This window comes from Geotrypetes seraphini, chromosome 17 (genome assembly GCF_902459505.1).
Source record: "Geotrypetes seraphini chromosome 17, aGeoSer1.1, whole genome shotgun sequence".
Classification (NCBI taxonomy): Eukaryota; Metazoa; Chordata; class Amphibia; order Gymnophiona; family Dermophiidae; genus Geotrypetes; species Geotrypetes seraphini.
This window is the reverse complement of record NC_047100.1, coordinates 17169112-17186316: the sequence shown is the minus strand read 5'-3', so window position 1 is coordinate 17186316 and position 17205 is coordinate 17169112. Positions and strand designations below refer to the sequence as shown.

At 42.7% G+C, this 17205-nt stretch overlaps 1 protein-coding gene across 1 annotated transcript in view; it reads left to right on the top strand.

Moving 5' to 3' along the window:
- The window catches only part of DENND6A (DENN domain containing 6A), a 56050-nt gene that overhangs the window by 12634 nt on the left and 26211 nt on the right, over nucleotides 1-17205 (top strand). Inside the window, exons 4-11 of the mRNA XM_033926774.1 lie at nucleotides 311-423; nucleotides 1784-1864; nucleotides 5405-5510; nucleotides 8408-8487; nucleotides 9330-9395; nucleotides 12416-12471; nucleotides 15030-15152; nucleotides 15637-15732. Of these exons, the coding sequence (XP_033782665.1) occupies nucleotides 311-423; nucleotides 1784-1864; nucleotides 5405-5510; nucleotides 8408-8487; nucleotides 9330-9395; nucleotides 12416-12471; nucleotides 15030-15152; nucleotides 15637-15732 (721 nt within the window). The remainder of the gene's footprint in view (nucleotides 1-310; nucleotides 424-1783; nucleotides 1865-5404; nucleotides 5511-8407; nucleotides 8488-9329; nucleotides 9396-12415; nucleotides 12472-15029; nucleotides 15153-15636; nucleotides 15733-17205) is intronic.

The following is a 17205-nucleotide window of genomic DNA, read 5'->3' as shown; positions in this document are numbered from 1 at the left end:
CTATTCCTAAAACTTGTTTGGAAATAAAAACGTTTATTGCTTGGAATTAACGCCAGTGACTGTCTTAGAAAAATGTCTACAATGATAAAGATCTCGTACGGTTTTCAGCTTATTCGTGGAACTGAATTGAGAGATTTGAATAATGATTGCAGCTGCTGTAAAGTGGACAAAGCTGCTTTTTTGTTTTCAGTGTTCTTCAGTCACTTATTCTTCTGCATTAAATTTAATTCAGAGAATTGATTTTTTAAAAATTTGATTTTAATTACCATTTAAAATACGTGTTTCGAATTGTCCTCCTTTTTCTCAATAGGTTGTCTTGGAGACACCCAGTTTTGTTTCAGATTTCGTCAGTCTTCTGGCAGGAAGATCTCTCTTCATTGTCTCATGGACCAATTTGATAAAGACTTACCCATTTATTTAAAGGTTTGAATCATTAGCAACAACACTTTTTAAATTGAAAATTGCTAAGTAAAACAAATCCTGTTTATTTGAACCTAAAGAAGTTGATATTCAGTTGCATGATTCATGGTAAAGTTGTCCTTGACAGTTTTACCTCCTGTATCTGGTTAAATGCCAATGAACAGATACTGTATACTCGAATATAAACTGAGATTTTTTGGCCCCAAAAATGGGGGTCTCTGTTTATATTTGAGCCTACTACTGTAGTTTAAAAAAAATATCCAAGTTTAAGCCTACCGGGCTGTGGGAAATGGAGTCGCGGGTCAGGGGCAGGCCTGATATGTGAGGCAGGCAACTGATTCCTCCCGGTGGCGGTCTTCCACGCTGTTTGCTGGCCGCCGGGAGGAGGGGGGAATGAGAAGTCAGCGGTAGAGGTCTGCACGGGAACGGGGATCGCGGGAATCCCCCCTAACCCACGGGACTCCCATGGGGACCCCCCCCCCCCTCTAGCCAATGGGACTCCCACAGGGATGAAAGGCTTTGGAAGCAAGGTTCATCCATATAATATAATGGACACGTCAGCCTTAATAAAAGAGGGGGTTTATAAGTTAATTACCTGAACAGAAAACAAAAAAAGGGTTCCACCAAAGAGATTCCACAAGGAAAACAGCAGCGCAAACACAAAAGAAACTGTGGAATTGATGATCCTGTCAGAAGTAATTGCTGCTTTTTATAGGGATGGGCGGGGATGGAGGTAATTCTTTGCGGGGATGGGTGGGGATGGGGAGGATCCTGGCGGAGACAGGTGGGGACGGAGAGGATCCTGGCGGAGACAGGTGGGGACGGAGAGGATCCTGGCGGGTATGGGTGGGGATGGACAAAATCCTGGTGGAGATGGGTGGGGACGGAGAGGATCCTGGTGGGGGACGGGCGGGGATGGGTGGGATTTCTGTCCCCGCGCAACTCTCTACTCAGCGGCGCATCTGAATTGTGAGCAATTCTGTCTTCGGTCCTGTCCCAGTCCTGCAATAACGAAGTCAGACACCGCGGGGGCCTTCCCTCCTACTAAATCGCTACAGGCTCTGCCGGTCTCAATCCCACCCCCCTCTGATGTTAACTTCCTGATTTTGAGGGGTGGGATCAAGACTGGCAGAGCCTGTAGCGATTCAGCAGGAGGGAAGGCTCCCGCATAGTTGTATGCGGTATATAAATTTTTTAATAAATAAATGCTATTTTTACATAGTTCTGGCAATGCCATAACTTTGAATGTTGGAAATAGTTTTGGTGTGGAATGATGAGTTATCCAATTACTTGGTTGAACTATACAAATATTTGTTAAGCATTCTTAAAATGTCTGTCTTTTTTTTCCTCCCCTGTCTTATAGAAGGATCCAGCATACTACTACGGTTATGTGTATTTCAGACAAGTTCGTGATAAAACGCTAAAAAGAGGGTACTTTCAAAAGGTAAAGTAATTATTGTTAGTTTAGCAAATGCAAAAGAAAACTCTAAATGACTTCAGAAAGCTTCTTTTGATTGTGATTGGTTAAAAACAACTATGTTGAGGAAAAGTATACCTAAGTAGTGTTTAGAAATCTAAGCACTTTCTGTTAGAATTAGTAGTACAGTGGTACCTCGGTTTACGAGTGCACCGGTTTGCGAGTGTTTTGCGAGATGAGCAAAACATTTGCAAAATCGGTGCCTCGGAAACCGAGCATGGCTCGATTTACGAGCACCCCCCCCCTGCGATCCGGCACTCCCCCTGCCTCGAACCGGCACCCCCCCCAATTTTATAAGAGACTTGTTTATGCACAAAAATCAAAACCCCCCCCCCCGACACGATTGGGCATCCCCCCGCCACGATCCGACCCCCCTGCCACGATTGGGCACCCCCCCGACACGATCCGACCCCCCCCGACACAATTGGGCACCCCCCCCCCACCGCTTCTTACCTTCATCTGGGAACTCTTGAAGATTGGCCCTCGTCTGCTGGGCCTTGAGCATCTAAGCATGCTCAAGGCCTGCGAGTTCACGTTCTGAACGTGAACATGAACTCGCAGGCCTTGAGCATGCTCAGATGCTCAAGGCCCAGCAGACGAGAAGTCCGATCTTCTAGAGTTCCCAGATGAGGGTAAGAAGTGGCGGGGGGGGTGCCCAATTGTGTCGGGGGTATGTCGGATCATGTCGGGGGGGGGGTGCCCAATCGTGTCGGGGGGGGGTGTCGGATCGTGGCGGGGGGTGCCGGTTCCAGGCAGGGGGGTGCCGGATCGCAGGGGGGGGGGCCTGATCGCAGGGGGGGGGCCTTCGAGGGGAGCAATGCTGGTTCTCGGGGGGGAGGGAACGCATCAAAGCGAGTTTCCATTATTTCCTATGGGGAAACTCGCTTTGATAAACGAGCATTTTGGATTACGAGCATGCTCCTGGAACGGATTATACTCGTAATCCAAGGTACTACTGTACCTGTATTTATTTTTTGGTGACAGGTCAGTGAATTAGAATGTTCCAGACTTAACTTGCTGTTAGGAAAGACAGTGTTGAGGAAGAGCAGTACACTTCTCCCGCCGTAATTCGCGGGGGGTGCGGGCAGAACATAGCTGTGAATACTGAAAAAACCGCGAATAACTTTTTGTATATTGTTGTGGGTTTTCGGTAAAAATAGACCTGAAAAAGATAATAAACCGTGAATAACCCGACCTGCGATTTGCTCCGTACAAACGCCGGGCGCAGCGATTTCCTTCAGGAACCACCGGGAGCAGCGATTTCCAATGTGAAACGCCCGGGTTCGGTGACGAAAATTAGGTGGGCGGAGCCGGCAGCCGAAAAATCACGAATAAACGAATCTGCGGATACGGAGGGAGAAGTGTAGTTCTTAATAAAGCATGTGCGTATTTCATTTGAACACGTTAATTTAACGATTGTGTTTTTCATTTAAAACAGCATGCACTTTTCTTTGGGCTATTGTGTTTGTTTTTTCCTCCATTCCAGCCTGTTCCTTCTCACTGCTGATGGATGATCCTAGTCTCTTTTTTAGCCCAAGATGTTCCTCATCATTACTCCATTTTGCTGATATTTTGTTATGGCAAATAAGTCCTTGTTCAATTGTTTCTTCTTTCCCTTCACAAATGCACACATATACTGTAGCATTCCAGCATAACGGGGAAACTGCATTTCTCATGCGCCAAATAATTCAACTTCAAAGATCTTAAAATTGTTCAACTCTTTTACCCTTATCGAGAAGGGAAGGATTTTTGGATTTAGGTGCTTTTCATTTGTAACTCAAGGAGAGTTACATTCATTTCCTTTCAAAACATTGCTGGCGGGTCATTTCAGTCATTGTAGTGATGGGGAAACGGGAAATGCTTCCAGGCCTCACGAACATGTTTCATTGTAGGATTAGTTCAAGGCATAACTCACTTGAGATTGTTTGTTTTTATTGAAAACTGCAAGCTTTCAGGCAGGTTTACTTAAAACTTTTTATTGGTTTATTGAGCATTGCCAATTTTACTTTAAAAAAAAAAAAATAAAAAATAAAAAGAGACAAATCAACCAGAAAATTAAGAACAAGTTTGTGTGTTGAGATACCATATACACACACACAAATAAAAGTCGATCCCAATATAAGTCGAGACCCCCATTTTCCCCCAATAAAGGAGGAAAAATGGTTGACTCGAATATAAGTCAGGCAGCTTAATATTCAACTGCCCTGCCAGGATCTACACCCAGCGCCCCCTGCCTCCCCTGTCAGGCTCTGCACCCAGCCCCCTCCTTACCAGGCACTGCACCCAGTTCTGTTCCCTCCATTCCCTGTCAGGCTCTTCACCCAGCCTTCTTCCCTCCCTCCCCGTTCAGGCCCTGCCCCCTTCCCTCCCTCTCCTGTTAGGCTCTGCACCCAGCCCCCTTCCTTCCTGCCCCCCCTCCCTGCCCTGTCTGTTGTACCTCCTTTGCTGATTCCTTGTGGTTCAGAGATGCAGTGGGCAGGAGCGAGCTTTCCGTGTTTCTGCCCCGCTACTAACCTGGTCGGTTGGTCGCTGCCATGGCCACCATGAGTTGTGGTTTCTTCAGCCGCTGAGTGGCACCAAGCAGGAGTATGCTTTGGCACTGCTGCTAGGCGCTGAGCAGCTTCCTTACTGGCTTCCGCAAATTCTGGCGAGAATTTGCGGGAGCCAGTCAGGAAGCCGCTCGGTGCCAAGCAGCAGCACCAAAGCAGTTCCTGCTCAGTGCCGCTCACTGACCGACCGGGTTAGCAGCAGGGCAGGAGTGTGGAAAGCTTGCTCCTGCCTACTGGATCGCCAGGGATCGGCAGAGTAGGTACGACGGACAGGGCAGGGTGCAGAGTAGAGAATGACACAGTGACAAAATTCATCACCGTTCCTGTCCCCGCGGATAACCGCGGGAAGCCATCTTCATGTAATTCTTTAAGGAGAGAGGGAAGAATCAGAGTATGAATGGCCACAACCGCTGACCCGCAAGCTTTGCTTTGAAGAATGCTGGTGTAGAAGGACCGAGGTTGAAACAGACACTACAGAATGACAGTCTCTGGTATCCAGAGCAGATATTGTGATGTCATAATGCCTCATTCCACCAGTGCCTAAGAGCCAATCACATCAGTGATGTCACAATGGCTTCATTATCCTTGGCTCACATAAGAATCAGAGTATGAATGGCCACAACCACTGACCCGCAAGCTTTGCTTTGAAGAATGCTGGTGTAGAAGGACTGAAGTTGAAATAGACACTAGAAAATGACATGGGATTATTTCCCACGGTTATCCGCGGGGACGGGAATGGTGATAAATTTTGTCACCGTGTCATTCTCTAGTGCAGAGCCTTGCGGTGGCCTGCAATAAGTCTGGGAGGGGGTGCTGGCCCGAATATAAACCGTGACCCCCCCACCCATTTTTGGGGCCAAAAATCCCGGTTTATATTCAAGTATATATGGTAATGCTAATTCCTGGTTTTAGTTCCAGATCTAATGAACACTTTTTAATTTTCTTGTCTCTGTTCTAGTCACTAGTTATGATCAGCAAATTACCTTACATCAAGTTTTTCCAGACTGTGCTCAAGAAGATTGCTCCTGAGTATTTTGAGAAAAGTGATCCTTGTCTAGAAGCAGGTCAGTTATCCAAATTCCTTAGAGCAGCTAAAAATATGATCTATTACACATCTTTATGTTAATTTTATAAATCACTGCTCACAATTGCTGATCGATTTTTGTGCATAAACAAGTCTCTTAAAAAATTGGTCCAGGCGAGAGATGAAGAAAGCCAGTAGTAATCGTGACTCCGAGCGTTGGTAAATGAAAATGAATCATTTAACCTTGATCTTGGATGTGGCCTTCACTGAATTGTTACTTATTTGCCTGGATGCACAGCTCTTCACACCCCCCCCCCTGGAGAAAATCCTGCTCGTGCTGGTTCTGTTATTGGCCCCATTTCCTGAGGTCCTCCACCTGTATGGAAAAAGAGAAGGGGTGCAGGGGAGAAGTTGGGGCATGTTGGCTGCCAGATGCATGACGGATTTCATACAGTTTGATGTGACATCCCTACTCGTGCCTCCATCTCGCAGGGTAGCATGTCATTCTGATGTCTGTATACAGGACTCGTGACTTGGATGGGAAGACCGTTGTGATAGTCAGTGCGCTTTGATCCTCAGTGTAATTATGGAGTAGGTCAGACAAATTTTGATTTCTCTTTAGCAATCGTACAGTCTGAGATAAGCATACTGCCCTCCTGATGAAGTGAAGTGCAGGAGATAGGTTAGTGGTTAGAGGGTGTGCCTTCTCATTTGGGTGGGGGGGGATTCATCCTGCTACAGGTTCCTGTCCCCCTGAGCTGCCTGGCTTTTGCACTTCTCTCTCCAGAAAAATGGGCTTCACTGTTCTGAGAGGCATTGCTATGCAGGAGAGAAGGTCGTTAGGCTAGTGGTTAGAGGGCATGCCTTCTCATTAGGGGGTGTGGGAGGGGGGGGGTTCAAATCCCATTACTGTTTTTGCACTTCCCTCCCCAGAGACGCAGGTTTCAATGTTGTGAGAGGCAGCGCTTTACACGTGAGGGGCTAGCCTGGTGGTTAGAAAGTAGACGTGTCATTCAGGGGTGATCAGTTCCGATCCCCCATCATGCACTGCCTCGGGGCCAGCAAACCAGTACAATCATGGAGATATCATATGTTTTTATCTTATTTATTTGGGGTTTATTAACTGCCTTATTTCATAGAGATTCTCGGCGAGAGGGAGAATTAGAAGTCCTTAAGCATGCGCAGATGCATGCTCAAGGCAGGCAGGCAGAAGCCGGAAGATCTTCTAGGCACACAATCTGTGCCTGCGCTAGACGGTGGGGGGGGGGGTAAGTTTAAGTTGTTCAGGCGGGGGGGCCTGGTTGGAGCGAGGGGGCCTTTGCGAGCGGGGGGGGGAGAGCGATGCCGGTTATTGGGGGTGGGGGTGGGAATGTATCAAAGCGAGTTTCCATAATTTTCTATGGGGAAACTCACTTTGATAAACGAGCATTTTGGATTACGAGCATGCTCCTGGAATGGATTATGCTCGTAATCCAAGGTACCACTGTACTGTTCAGTTATTATCTACAGTTCCCCAGTACTAAGGTCTCTCACTTTTTCCAGTAGACACAAGTGCTCCCCCTGCAAGTTGGGTGCAGGGGGTTAAGTCCTCCGCAAAGATTGTTGCCAATATTTTTGGAGTTTTGATTTCTGGTTTATTTTTGGCCATATTTTATAAAACCTAGTAACATAGAAGATGACGGCAGATAAGACCATTTCTGGGCAAGAATCCATAGCTCTACCCAGTACTGTGCTTGGGTTCCTACTGCCAAAATCTCCTTTGAAACCTACTCCAGCCCATCTACACCCTCCCAGCCATTGAAGCCCTCCCCAGCCCATCCTCCCCCAAACGGCCATATACAGACACAGAGCGTGCAAGTCTGCCCAGTACTGGCCTTAGTTCTTCAATATTTACTCTTATTTTCCAATTCTAGATCCTCTGTGTTCATCCCACGCTTTTTTGAACTCCGTCACCGTTTTCCTCTCCGCCACCTCTCTCGGGAGCGGATTCCAGGCATCCACCACCCTCTCCGTAAAGTAGAATTTCCTAACATTGCTCTTGAACCTACCACCCCTCAACCTCAAATTATGTCCTCTGGTTTTAAATTATAAGAAGAAAACCATATGTCCATATATCCGCCCATCTTCCCCCTTCCCAAAGATAGAACTACCGGAATTGACATAATGTACAGCAAAGAGGTTTAGCTCTTACACCCCCCTCACCTTGATGCCTTTTATATTTAATTATCCATTTTTCTTGAGTTAAAAGAAAGCCGGTGTATTGAGTCATGAGCCTTTGAGGACCAGAGTTCACTTCATCAAATGCATCTGACGAAGTGGTCTCTGGTCCTCAATTTTTTTTTTTTTTTTTAAATTCAGTTTTCTCTACCGTTCTCCCAGGGGAGCTCAGAACGGTTTACGTGAATTTAATCAAGTACTCGAGCGTTTTTCCCTGTCTGTCCCAGTGGGCTCAGAATCTATCTAATGTAGGTTGGGCAATGGGGGGGATTAAGGGACTTGCCCAGGGTCACAATGAGCACCACACTCATGCCTCAATAAATTGGTCAGTCTATAAGGTGCCACCTGCCTCTGTCGACTTTGTTATACCAGACTAACATGGCAAGCCCTTTTAAAGAAAACCGGTGTGGGCCTGGTTAAGTTCACAATCCTCGGGCCTTATGCCTAGTATTGCTGTTGTCCGTCAGCATGCAGAATGTTTCCTGACATATCTAATCTAATTTTCAGAATACGTAATCACTTTACATACTTTCATTGCTATGAAAAGAAATAGAGGAGCAAATAATTATGTAAAAGGAATTGGCATTTTAAAATGTACACTGTAAATTAAAAAAAATGGTATTGTTGACTGCTGCAACAAAAATTAGATAATTTTATAAATTCATAACGTAACAAGTCCTATATTAACATAAACATTTGCCTTGATTTTATTTTTTACAGCTTGTAGCGACATTGATCGTTGGCCTGCTCCATGTCCGGGGGCAATGCTAAACTTGCCCATCATGGGTGTGGTAATAAAGGTAATGATTAACAATTTTGATTGTTAATTCCTTTGAGAGCACACGAATAGCCTTACCAGGTCACATTGTTCCCTCTAAGCTGAGCAGAAGTCCTCCAGCTGCATTGCTGCCAATAGGGGGTGGTGTTTTAACACTATGTGTTCATTCACTAGAGACAGGTTCCTTGGAGTCCTTCAGGGCTTATCTGTCCCTCCCTATTGAAAATGTGAAAATAAAACAGCACCACCCACTGGCAGGCCTGTAGGTGGAGGACCATCGCTCATCTTAAAGGGAACAGAATGGTCCATTTTGCCCAAAAGCCCTTCTTCACTATGGCCAATCCAGGTCATTAGTACCTGGCAAAAACCCAAAGAATAGCAACATTCCATGCTGCCGATTCCCTACACAAGCAGTGGCTTCCCCATGTCTGTCTCAATAGCAGACTGCGGACTTTTCCTCCAGGAAATTGTCCAAACCCTTTCTTAAGATGATGTAAAAATATAGAATTTTATGTGATCTCTTATGTTGGTTGATCTTAAGTATTTTTCTTCAAAATTGTTTTCAACCTTATTAGAGGAGAAAAGATGCTGCCCCCCAGCAGGAACTTTAGCCTTATATTTAGGAGATGAATCTCCTATGAAAAGGAAAAAAAATATATCTGCGGTGCCACTCTTATATTATAAATAGTTTCTCAGGCGGAATGGGGTTGCTTGTCATGGGACATCGCTGAGCGCGGCTAGTGTAAGCTACTTCCCTCTGCCATTAATACTTTGCTCTTTTGTAGTTTCTCAACTTTATTATTGTGATGTCAACTTTTAGAAACCAAAATTTGTAAAGAAAATGAGTCCACTTTAATCCCTCAGGTGCGGATTCCTACCCGACACGATAAGCCTGGCACCACCACGCAGCTCATAGAGACCACACCGCAGGTAGGAATGACCAAGTCGACCTATGTTAACAGGTAGCCTAATGATCACCAGCTCTGCCTGCTGGAAGCTTGAATGATTCTTCATGTGGATTATTGGATTGTATTTTTAAATGAAAGCCTGCATCTGGAACATCATCCGCTCCACACTGATTTTTGTTCTCGTCAGTGCTGTTGAATGTGTCGCCTCTGTTAAGGCGTTTACATTGGCTTCCTTTTCGATTGAGAGTTCAGTTGAAATGTGCCTGCATAGTTTTTGAAATCTTGCATGGTATCTTTGATTCGTTGGCCCCTCAAGTTGCAGAACTATCCATGTATTTAAAACTTTCTTTCCCTACTGTAAAAGGTGCCGGATCTGTTGGTAAAATTGTCCATTCCTTCCCCTATTTCCTAACAGCAATTTGGAATGACCTATCTTCTCAAATAAGATCCTGTCTTTCCCGTCACGTTGTTCGAAAAATTCTGAAAACTACTCTGTTTTAGCATTTTCTAGCAGATAGGTTTTTCCATGAGGTCAATTATATTAACTACAACTATTGTTAGCCGAGTTGAGCCTTGTTTCTCAGGGATGACTCGGTATACAAGTCCAAGATTTAGTTTAGTTTAGAATGACCAGACAGAATAAGCGGAATCCTTAATTTATCTGATTTGTAGAGTTTGTGATATGATGTTTTATAAAATTGGACAGAATGCATTGGATTCCAGGAGTATATCTCATCTTTTCCAGGACCCAACCTAGCATTTATTCTGCTGAAATGCTTGATTTTAGGCAAGTTTTGGTTTTTGTCTTCTCAATTCAGTATGTTGATAGCAAACTGTCATCTCCATGAAGACAGTTATAGATTTCTCTTGTTTTGTCCTGCTTTGTGAAGGAATAAAGGTTTATGAGATTGCCTTATGTATTTTCTGTTTATTTCTTGTAATAACTTCTCAGGGCAGGTTTGTTTATTTAATTGAAAAAGATCTGTGTGCCAGATGTCAATATTTCCCGTTCATCTCAGAATCAAAACATAAGAAATAAGCAAGGACATCGGACAAATAAACACATTTGGGGATTGTGCAGGAGGATTCTGAAAGGGCAATTTTTTTGTGGGACCCACATAATGTACAAATTTGTGAGCGCACATTCTGGAAACTTCTGTATAGAGCATCTTGATAACCGTTTTCGTTGTTTATCATTTCTGTTGATGTGTCCTCGTTATTTAGGCAAGGTATCTAAAACAGGTTTTGTTTGTTCTTCACAAATGAGAAACTTTCGTAACATGGGGGTTATCATCTAAATTTTGAAACGTGGCATACGCGTTCTCTGAACTCGTAATGAAAAGAAAAAAATGGTATTGTCCATCTGTGAGCTAATGCCCACTTTGTTTTCAGAAAGGCACCTTGAGGTTACTGTCCAAATGATTTTTGGATGCGAGATCTTACTTGGATAATATAATATACTATATGCATTTATTATGTGCTAAATTGGTCAATTTACTATGTGCTTTGGAAAGCTTGGTGTATGGAACAAGACAGTTTCAAGTTTCAAGTTTATTTAGTTTTAATATACCGACCATCAAATAAATATCTGGCCGGTGTACATTACAATAAAAATATAAATAAAATAGGGAAGGGGAGTTAAAATATTCTACATTTAGAGGTACAAATAGTGTATGTTAAAACATAGACTAGACAGACTTGATTGTGAGGGAAGAGGTTTATGGAAGGGTAAAGTTACAATATTGAGAGAAAAGGGAGAAAGAGGGGATGGGAAAACAACATTTGGGTAGGGAAAAGTCGTTAAAATAAATTTGTGATGTTAAACGATTGAAGATGACTGAGAGATAGATACTAAACAGAAATAAATGCATCACGGAATAGGAAAGTCTTTAAGCCTGTTTTAAATTTATCTAGTTGTTGTTCATCACGAAGAGATTGTGGTAAAGAATTCCATAGCATTGGGGCAGTAACAGAGAAATTTATTTTCCGTGTGTAATAAAAGCTTTTAATGGAGGGGATCAGAAGAAGATTTTGATTTGTGGATCTTAAGGTACGAGATGAACATTGAGGGATGAGAAGTTTATGTAGAAATGAAGGCAGATGGGAGGATTTTATTTTGAAGGTCAGGAGAATAATTTTGTAAGTAATTCGATGGGCCACAGGAAGCCAGTGGGCATCTTTCAGGATTGGGGTGACGTGATCATATTTTCCTAATTTATAAATGAGTTTTATTGCTGTATTTTGAATCAATTGAAGACGTCGGATTTCTTTTTGTGGAAGACCGTTAAAGAGGGAATTACAATAGTCTAGATGAGAAATGATCAAGGAATGAACCAGAATTGTAATAGATTCGGTCTGTAGGATTGAAGTCAATGAGCGAATGATACGAAGTTTATAGAAACAAGTTTTTATTATAGAACTGATGTGATCGTGAAATGATAAATCTTTATCAATAATAACCCCTAAAAGTTTTATTTTTGTTTCCATTTGGATTGGAACTGATTTAGCAGCAAGTCCTTATTGTCAGTAAAATGTTTTAAGTTCTTTGGAGGTTGTTGTAAGATTATAGTCACCCATGCCACATAAAAATGTGCCAGGTCTCCTAAAGGTTGCTTCCTGAAAGAAGTGTCTGAAAAGGTTACCGGGGGACTGTGCAGCTGAAATGATAACGATAATTCAGTGTATTTTCACTTCTTTGGTGAATGTATAGCAGACCAGTGTATACGGATCTATCTCATGCATAGTTATTCTGTATGTCTTGACAACCAACCGGCCATAGGGTCCCTTAGACAGGTTTGGAAAATTCTGCTGTTCTATTCCTTATGTTGCTAATCCCAAATGTATCTAAAATACGGTAGTTCTGCCTTTTAACCTATGTAGTGTGTCAGATAATGCCATGATACCTCAAGTGATATTAGTTTCAGTTCCAGCTAATGCGATACATGCATAGACTTATCAACATGCCTATTAAATACCTGAAGGAAGTCACCCTCTATTTTGACTAAGTTAATTCTCTAAACCCTCCTACACTTTTTCTTGCAGGCAGATGTACACATATCTGTATCTTTACCCACTATCCATGAGGTGGACTTATTCAGGTAAAAAATTCAAATCATATTTCTTCACATTTTCAAGTATATAATCTAATCTTCATTTTATATACCAAATCTACTCCCTAAGGAGCTGGACTCGGTTTACAGTTTGTTAAAAAAATGAAACATAACATAAGTAAAAACTGTGGGATCAAAACAGAAATTGGTTAGATTAGATGGATGGAATAAGTTAGAAAAAAGTATGCTGAATTGCTTAAAATGACTATACGACAGCTAAAATCAAATTAACTATTAAGATATATCTATAGAAATTTCCAGAAACAAAGTTGTAGAGAAAATAGTATTGTGAAATATTAGCTTGACAAATTATATGATATGAATGTGTAGATAGGAGGCTTAAGAGGCCTAGTTATCAATGTGCGCCCTCAAAACAGAATCAGCCCGTAGGCATGCCTACTCGCACTTCATGCCCAAACTGTGGAACTCCATCCCCCCCCATCTGTCAGAGAATGGACAACCTATGGCACTTTAGGATGGCCTTCAAAACCTTCCTCTTTACAAACCCAGATAAACTAGGCTATACGCTAAGTTCTTCACTGAAACATATACAGTTAATTAGGGTATCTAAGATGTTTTATATCTACCACAGTTGATTAGTGTATCTCGGATGTCTCCATCAACTATAGCATGTATAGTTATTCAGTATTCCCCCGATATTCGCGGGTGTTCCATTCCAGGAACCCCCGCGAATGTTGAAAAACCGCGAATACGGTTTTTAGCGAGGGAGATGGGAGAGGGCAGCCGGAGAGGCAGGAGAGAGCAGCTGGAGCGCCGGCGAGTGAAAGAAATCACTCGCGGTATCCGTCCGACCGCCTCTTCCTGCACTAAAGTCGGGCCTCGCCAATCAGGAGCTGCGTGTCAAAGCTGCTCTCTCCTGCCCCTCTGGCTGCCCGGTCATTCGCGGTCAGAAAAGACCGCGAATCGCCGACCGCGAATGACTATTGCAACGCCCTGCACAAGGGATCCACCTTAAAAGAAATACGCAGACTTCAAATTCTTCAAAATGCCGCAATAAAAATAATTACAAAAAGAAAAAAAATTTGATCATGTAACTCCACTTTTAAAGGAAAAGCATTGGTTACCTGTAAATCACAGAATTGCATATAAAATAGCATTACTCACACGTAAAATATTAGTAAACAAAGCTCCTGCATTCTTAGAAAGATTTCTAATACCATATATTCCCACAAAATCCTTAAGATCCGAAGAAAAATCTTTGCTAGTAGTTCCCTCGTTAAAATTCATTTATTCAAGGAGGGATGTGATTTTTCTCTGTTACAGCCCCTCAAATTTGGAATTCGCTCCCGATCGACGTAAGAGAAGAAAAATTACTCGGCAAGTTTAAAAGTCTCCTAAAAAGTTGGCTTTTTAAGGACGCTTTTAACTGATTCGTTTAAATTTTATTGGACTAGGAACACTGCCAAGTAAAAATTAAGTGGGTAACGTTCCCCAACCTCGTCTCATTACCTATCCCTTTTTATTTGCTTTTGGATTGTATTGAAGCCACTTTTTTTTCACCTCCCTTTCTCAATATGCATTATTTTATTATAATTAGTATTAATTGTCCTGGTTTTTTTTTTTTAATTTTAATCTAATTTTTAACTAAATATAAATCACATTGGATTTGGATTTTGCGATTAAATCAAATATTTTAAATAAACTTGTTACTTAGTTTTTCTCAGACGATCTCTGTTTTACCATAACTTGATCATTGTACCACTCACTTTCCAAATATGTCTTGTCCACATTGTCTCAACTGCGGTGTATGTACCCATGTAATCCGTTCTGGGCTCTTTTGGGAGGATGGGCTAAATGAATGAGTGAATAAATAAATAAATGTTCATTTAGTATCGATCCCATGTAATGTAATGAGACCTAGAGCTCCTTTAACAAAGCTTCAGTAGCAATTCTCCTGCGGCAAATGCACCAAAGCCTGTTCAATTTCTATGAGCTTTGGTGTATTTGCCGCGAGGAAATAGTCACTGTGGCTTTGTAAAAAGGGCCCCTAGTTACTAATATCTGAAGTTAATAAATAATATGTCCATGTTGATAACACAACCCCCCGTAATAATCTAAAATTTACGTAAGATCTTGGCATAGAAATAGTAATAGGACATATTACGTTAGTACCTGTGAGGGTAACATATGCCTATAATTATTTTGTAATCCGCCTTGAACCGCAAGGTAATGGCGGAATAGAAATCCCTAATGTAATGTAAATCAAAATTTATCTGGGTAAATGTCTTTAGAAAATTGTCTTCTCTCCTAATGAAAACAGCAATCAAACTGTTTTTGTTTGCATACCACAACTAATAGCAAATAGATTAATATTCCTACATATGACCTTCAACAGCCTAATAGCCATAGCTATCAACATGCAGTGCTTAAAAGTCTCTTTTTTTTACAGTGGGCCCTAATTAGTAATCACATGCACTAATTGTGTCCATGCACATTAGTAACACTAGCTGTTAACTTTTTTTAAAATGTGATGAAGGAGATTGGAAATAAAGATTTCCACATGTCATGAATATCTGCTTTTCCAGGTGTTTCTCTCCAGTGTTCCTTCATATCCAGATGCTTTGGGAATTAGTCTTATTAGGTGAACCGTTAGTGGTCATGGCCCCATCACCCTCTGAGTCGTCAGAAACGGTTTTAGCCCTTGTTAGGTAAGTGTACACCACCCGGAACTTCTTCAAGATAGGGCAATATAGGGTGGGGTGGGGGGAGGGGAAGGTATTTGGGTTTGCTAAAGGTATTTATCGATAGTATTGCAATAATATATGCATATGCAGTGTAATAGTTATGTGAGGAAGGGAGGGAGAAAAGGATTGGTAATGTATTAATTTTGTGTATTTTAAGTGCGTTATGTATAAAGCTCATGTTTAACAAATTTGTATTGCACTGTCAAAATTTGAAAATCAATAAAGAATTTAAAAAAAAAAGGGCAAGATATCAAATACCAATGAACATAAACATATATATAAAAAAATTTTTAATTAAAAAGTTAGATGTGTTACAGTTTTAAACAGAGAAAAATATGACTATCTGAATTGCCTCTGAAATTGACATTTATTGATGACAAAAGTGTGATTATAACTTTAACATAATCTGTTGTTTTTAATGCTCCTCCTTTTTGTTTCTCATCCCTAGCTGTATTTCTCCGCTGAAGTACTGTAGCGATTTCCGGCCATACTTCACCATTCACGATACAGAGTTCAAAGAGTATACCACACGTACCCAGGCTCCGTAAGTGGCTTCACCCACACATTGATTTACTGACCTCCAATTCACAAGAAATTATCAGGGTGGGCACCAGTATTACTAACTCTTCTTGGTTTTACTTTTTTTTGCTTTTCTTGATTCTAGTTTTTGAGCATACTGTGTTTTTCTTCTATGACCCGGGGGTCTGTGGCGTAGCGAGAGAGGTTGGCACCCGGCACAATGGTGCCTGGCATCGCCACACCGTGTACGCCCCACACTCTTCCCTGCCACTTGAGAGCCCCCCCCCGTACACCTCTTGAAAACATTCACTGGTGCAAGCAGTATCTTCCACCTGCGGTTTGCGCCATCCTTGGTTCCCTTCTGACATCATATCCTGCTCCTGCGAACAGGATGGAACGTCGGAAGAGAACTGAGGCTGGCGCGAGCAGCAAGTGGAAGATGCTGCATGCGCCGGTGAACATCTAAAGAAGTGCGCAAGGGGATGGAGAGGCACCAGTGCCAGCGACCCCGCAAAGATGACGCCTGGGGTGGTCCATACCCCCCTTACTATGCCACTGACTGGGGTCATTTCATGTAACCAGTAAATGTAAGTTGGTTGTAGTTTCAAAGTGGCAAGATTTCCAAAGGAATTTCTAGGAAAGATAATGCAAGAACAAATAATGTAGAGTTCTGATCCTTGAATTTGTGTAAACACAGCGATTAAATTAAAAAGAACAAAACCAATGCAGAACTCTGAAAAATACTGTGTTTCTCCGAATATTATACAGTGTCATATTAATTTTAAGTCTAAAAAAACACACTAGGGCTTATTTTGGGGGGATGTCTTATTTTTCTCATGTACTCCCTTCCTCTCCTCCTTCCCAATTCTTCCTCTTTCCTTTCTCTCCCCCCACATGTGCAGCATCTTTCCTCCCCTCTCACCCATCCCCTTGTGCCTTCCCTCTGCAGTATATTTCTAGCCCTCCCTCCCCATTAGAAGCAGTACTGGGACCCTGACAACACAGACCTTCATCTGCAACTATTCAGGGAGTTTCCCATATTTTAGATCTTCCTACTGCCCACTTGTTTTATTCCACTCATCGTAGGTACAATTCTCAGCCAGGTACCACATTCCAAGCCACAGTCCAAATCCCTAAAATTTCAAGTCCTGAACTCACCTATTTGGTCTTACCTTAGTATAATGACTGAGACTCTCTCCTCTCGAGCAGCATCTTTCCATCCCCCCCCCTGCGCAGTCGAACCGCTGCTGACCCTCCCGTCTGAACCTTGCCGACTCTCCCACCGCGAGACCGGCGACATACCTCCCTCTAAATAGGCTGCTTCACGGCCTTCTCCCACCAGTGCCTTCCCTGTGCCGTGTTGCTGATGACATCGTTGGTGATGCGGCAGAGGGAATCACCGGCGGGAGAAGACCACGAAGCAGCCTGTTTACAGTGCTGCCGACTCTGCTGCTAGGAGGGTGGTATGTTGGTCATCTCGCGATGGGGAGGGTCGGCG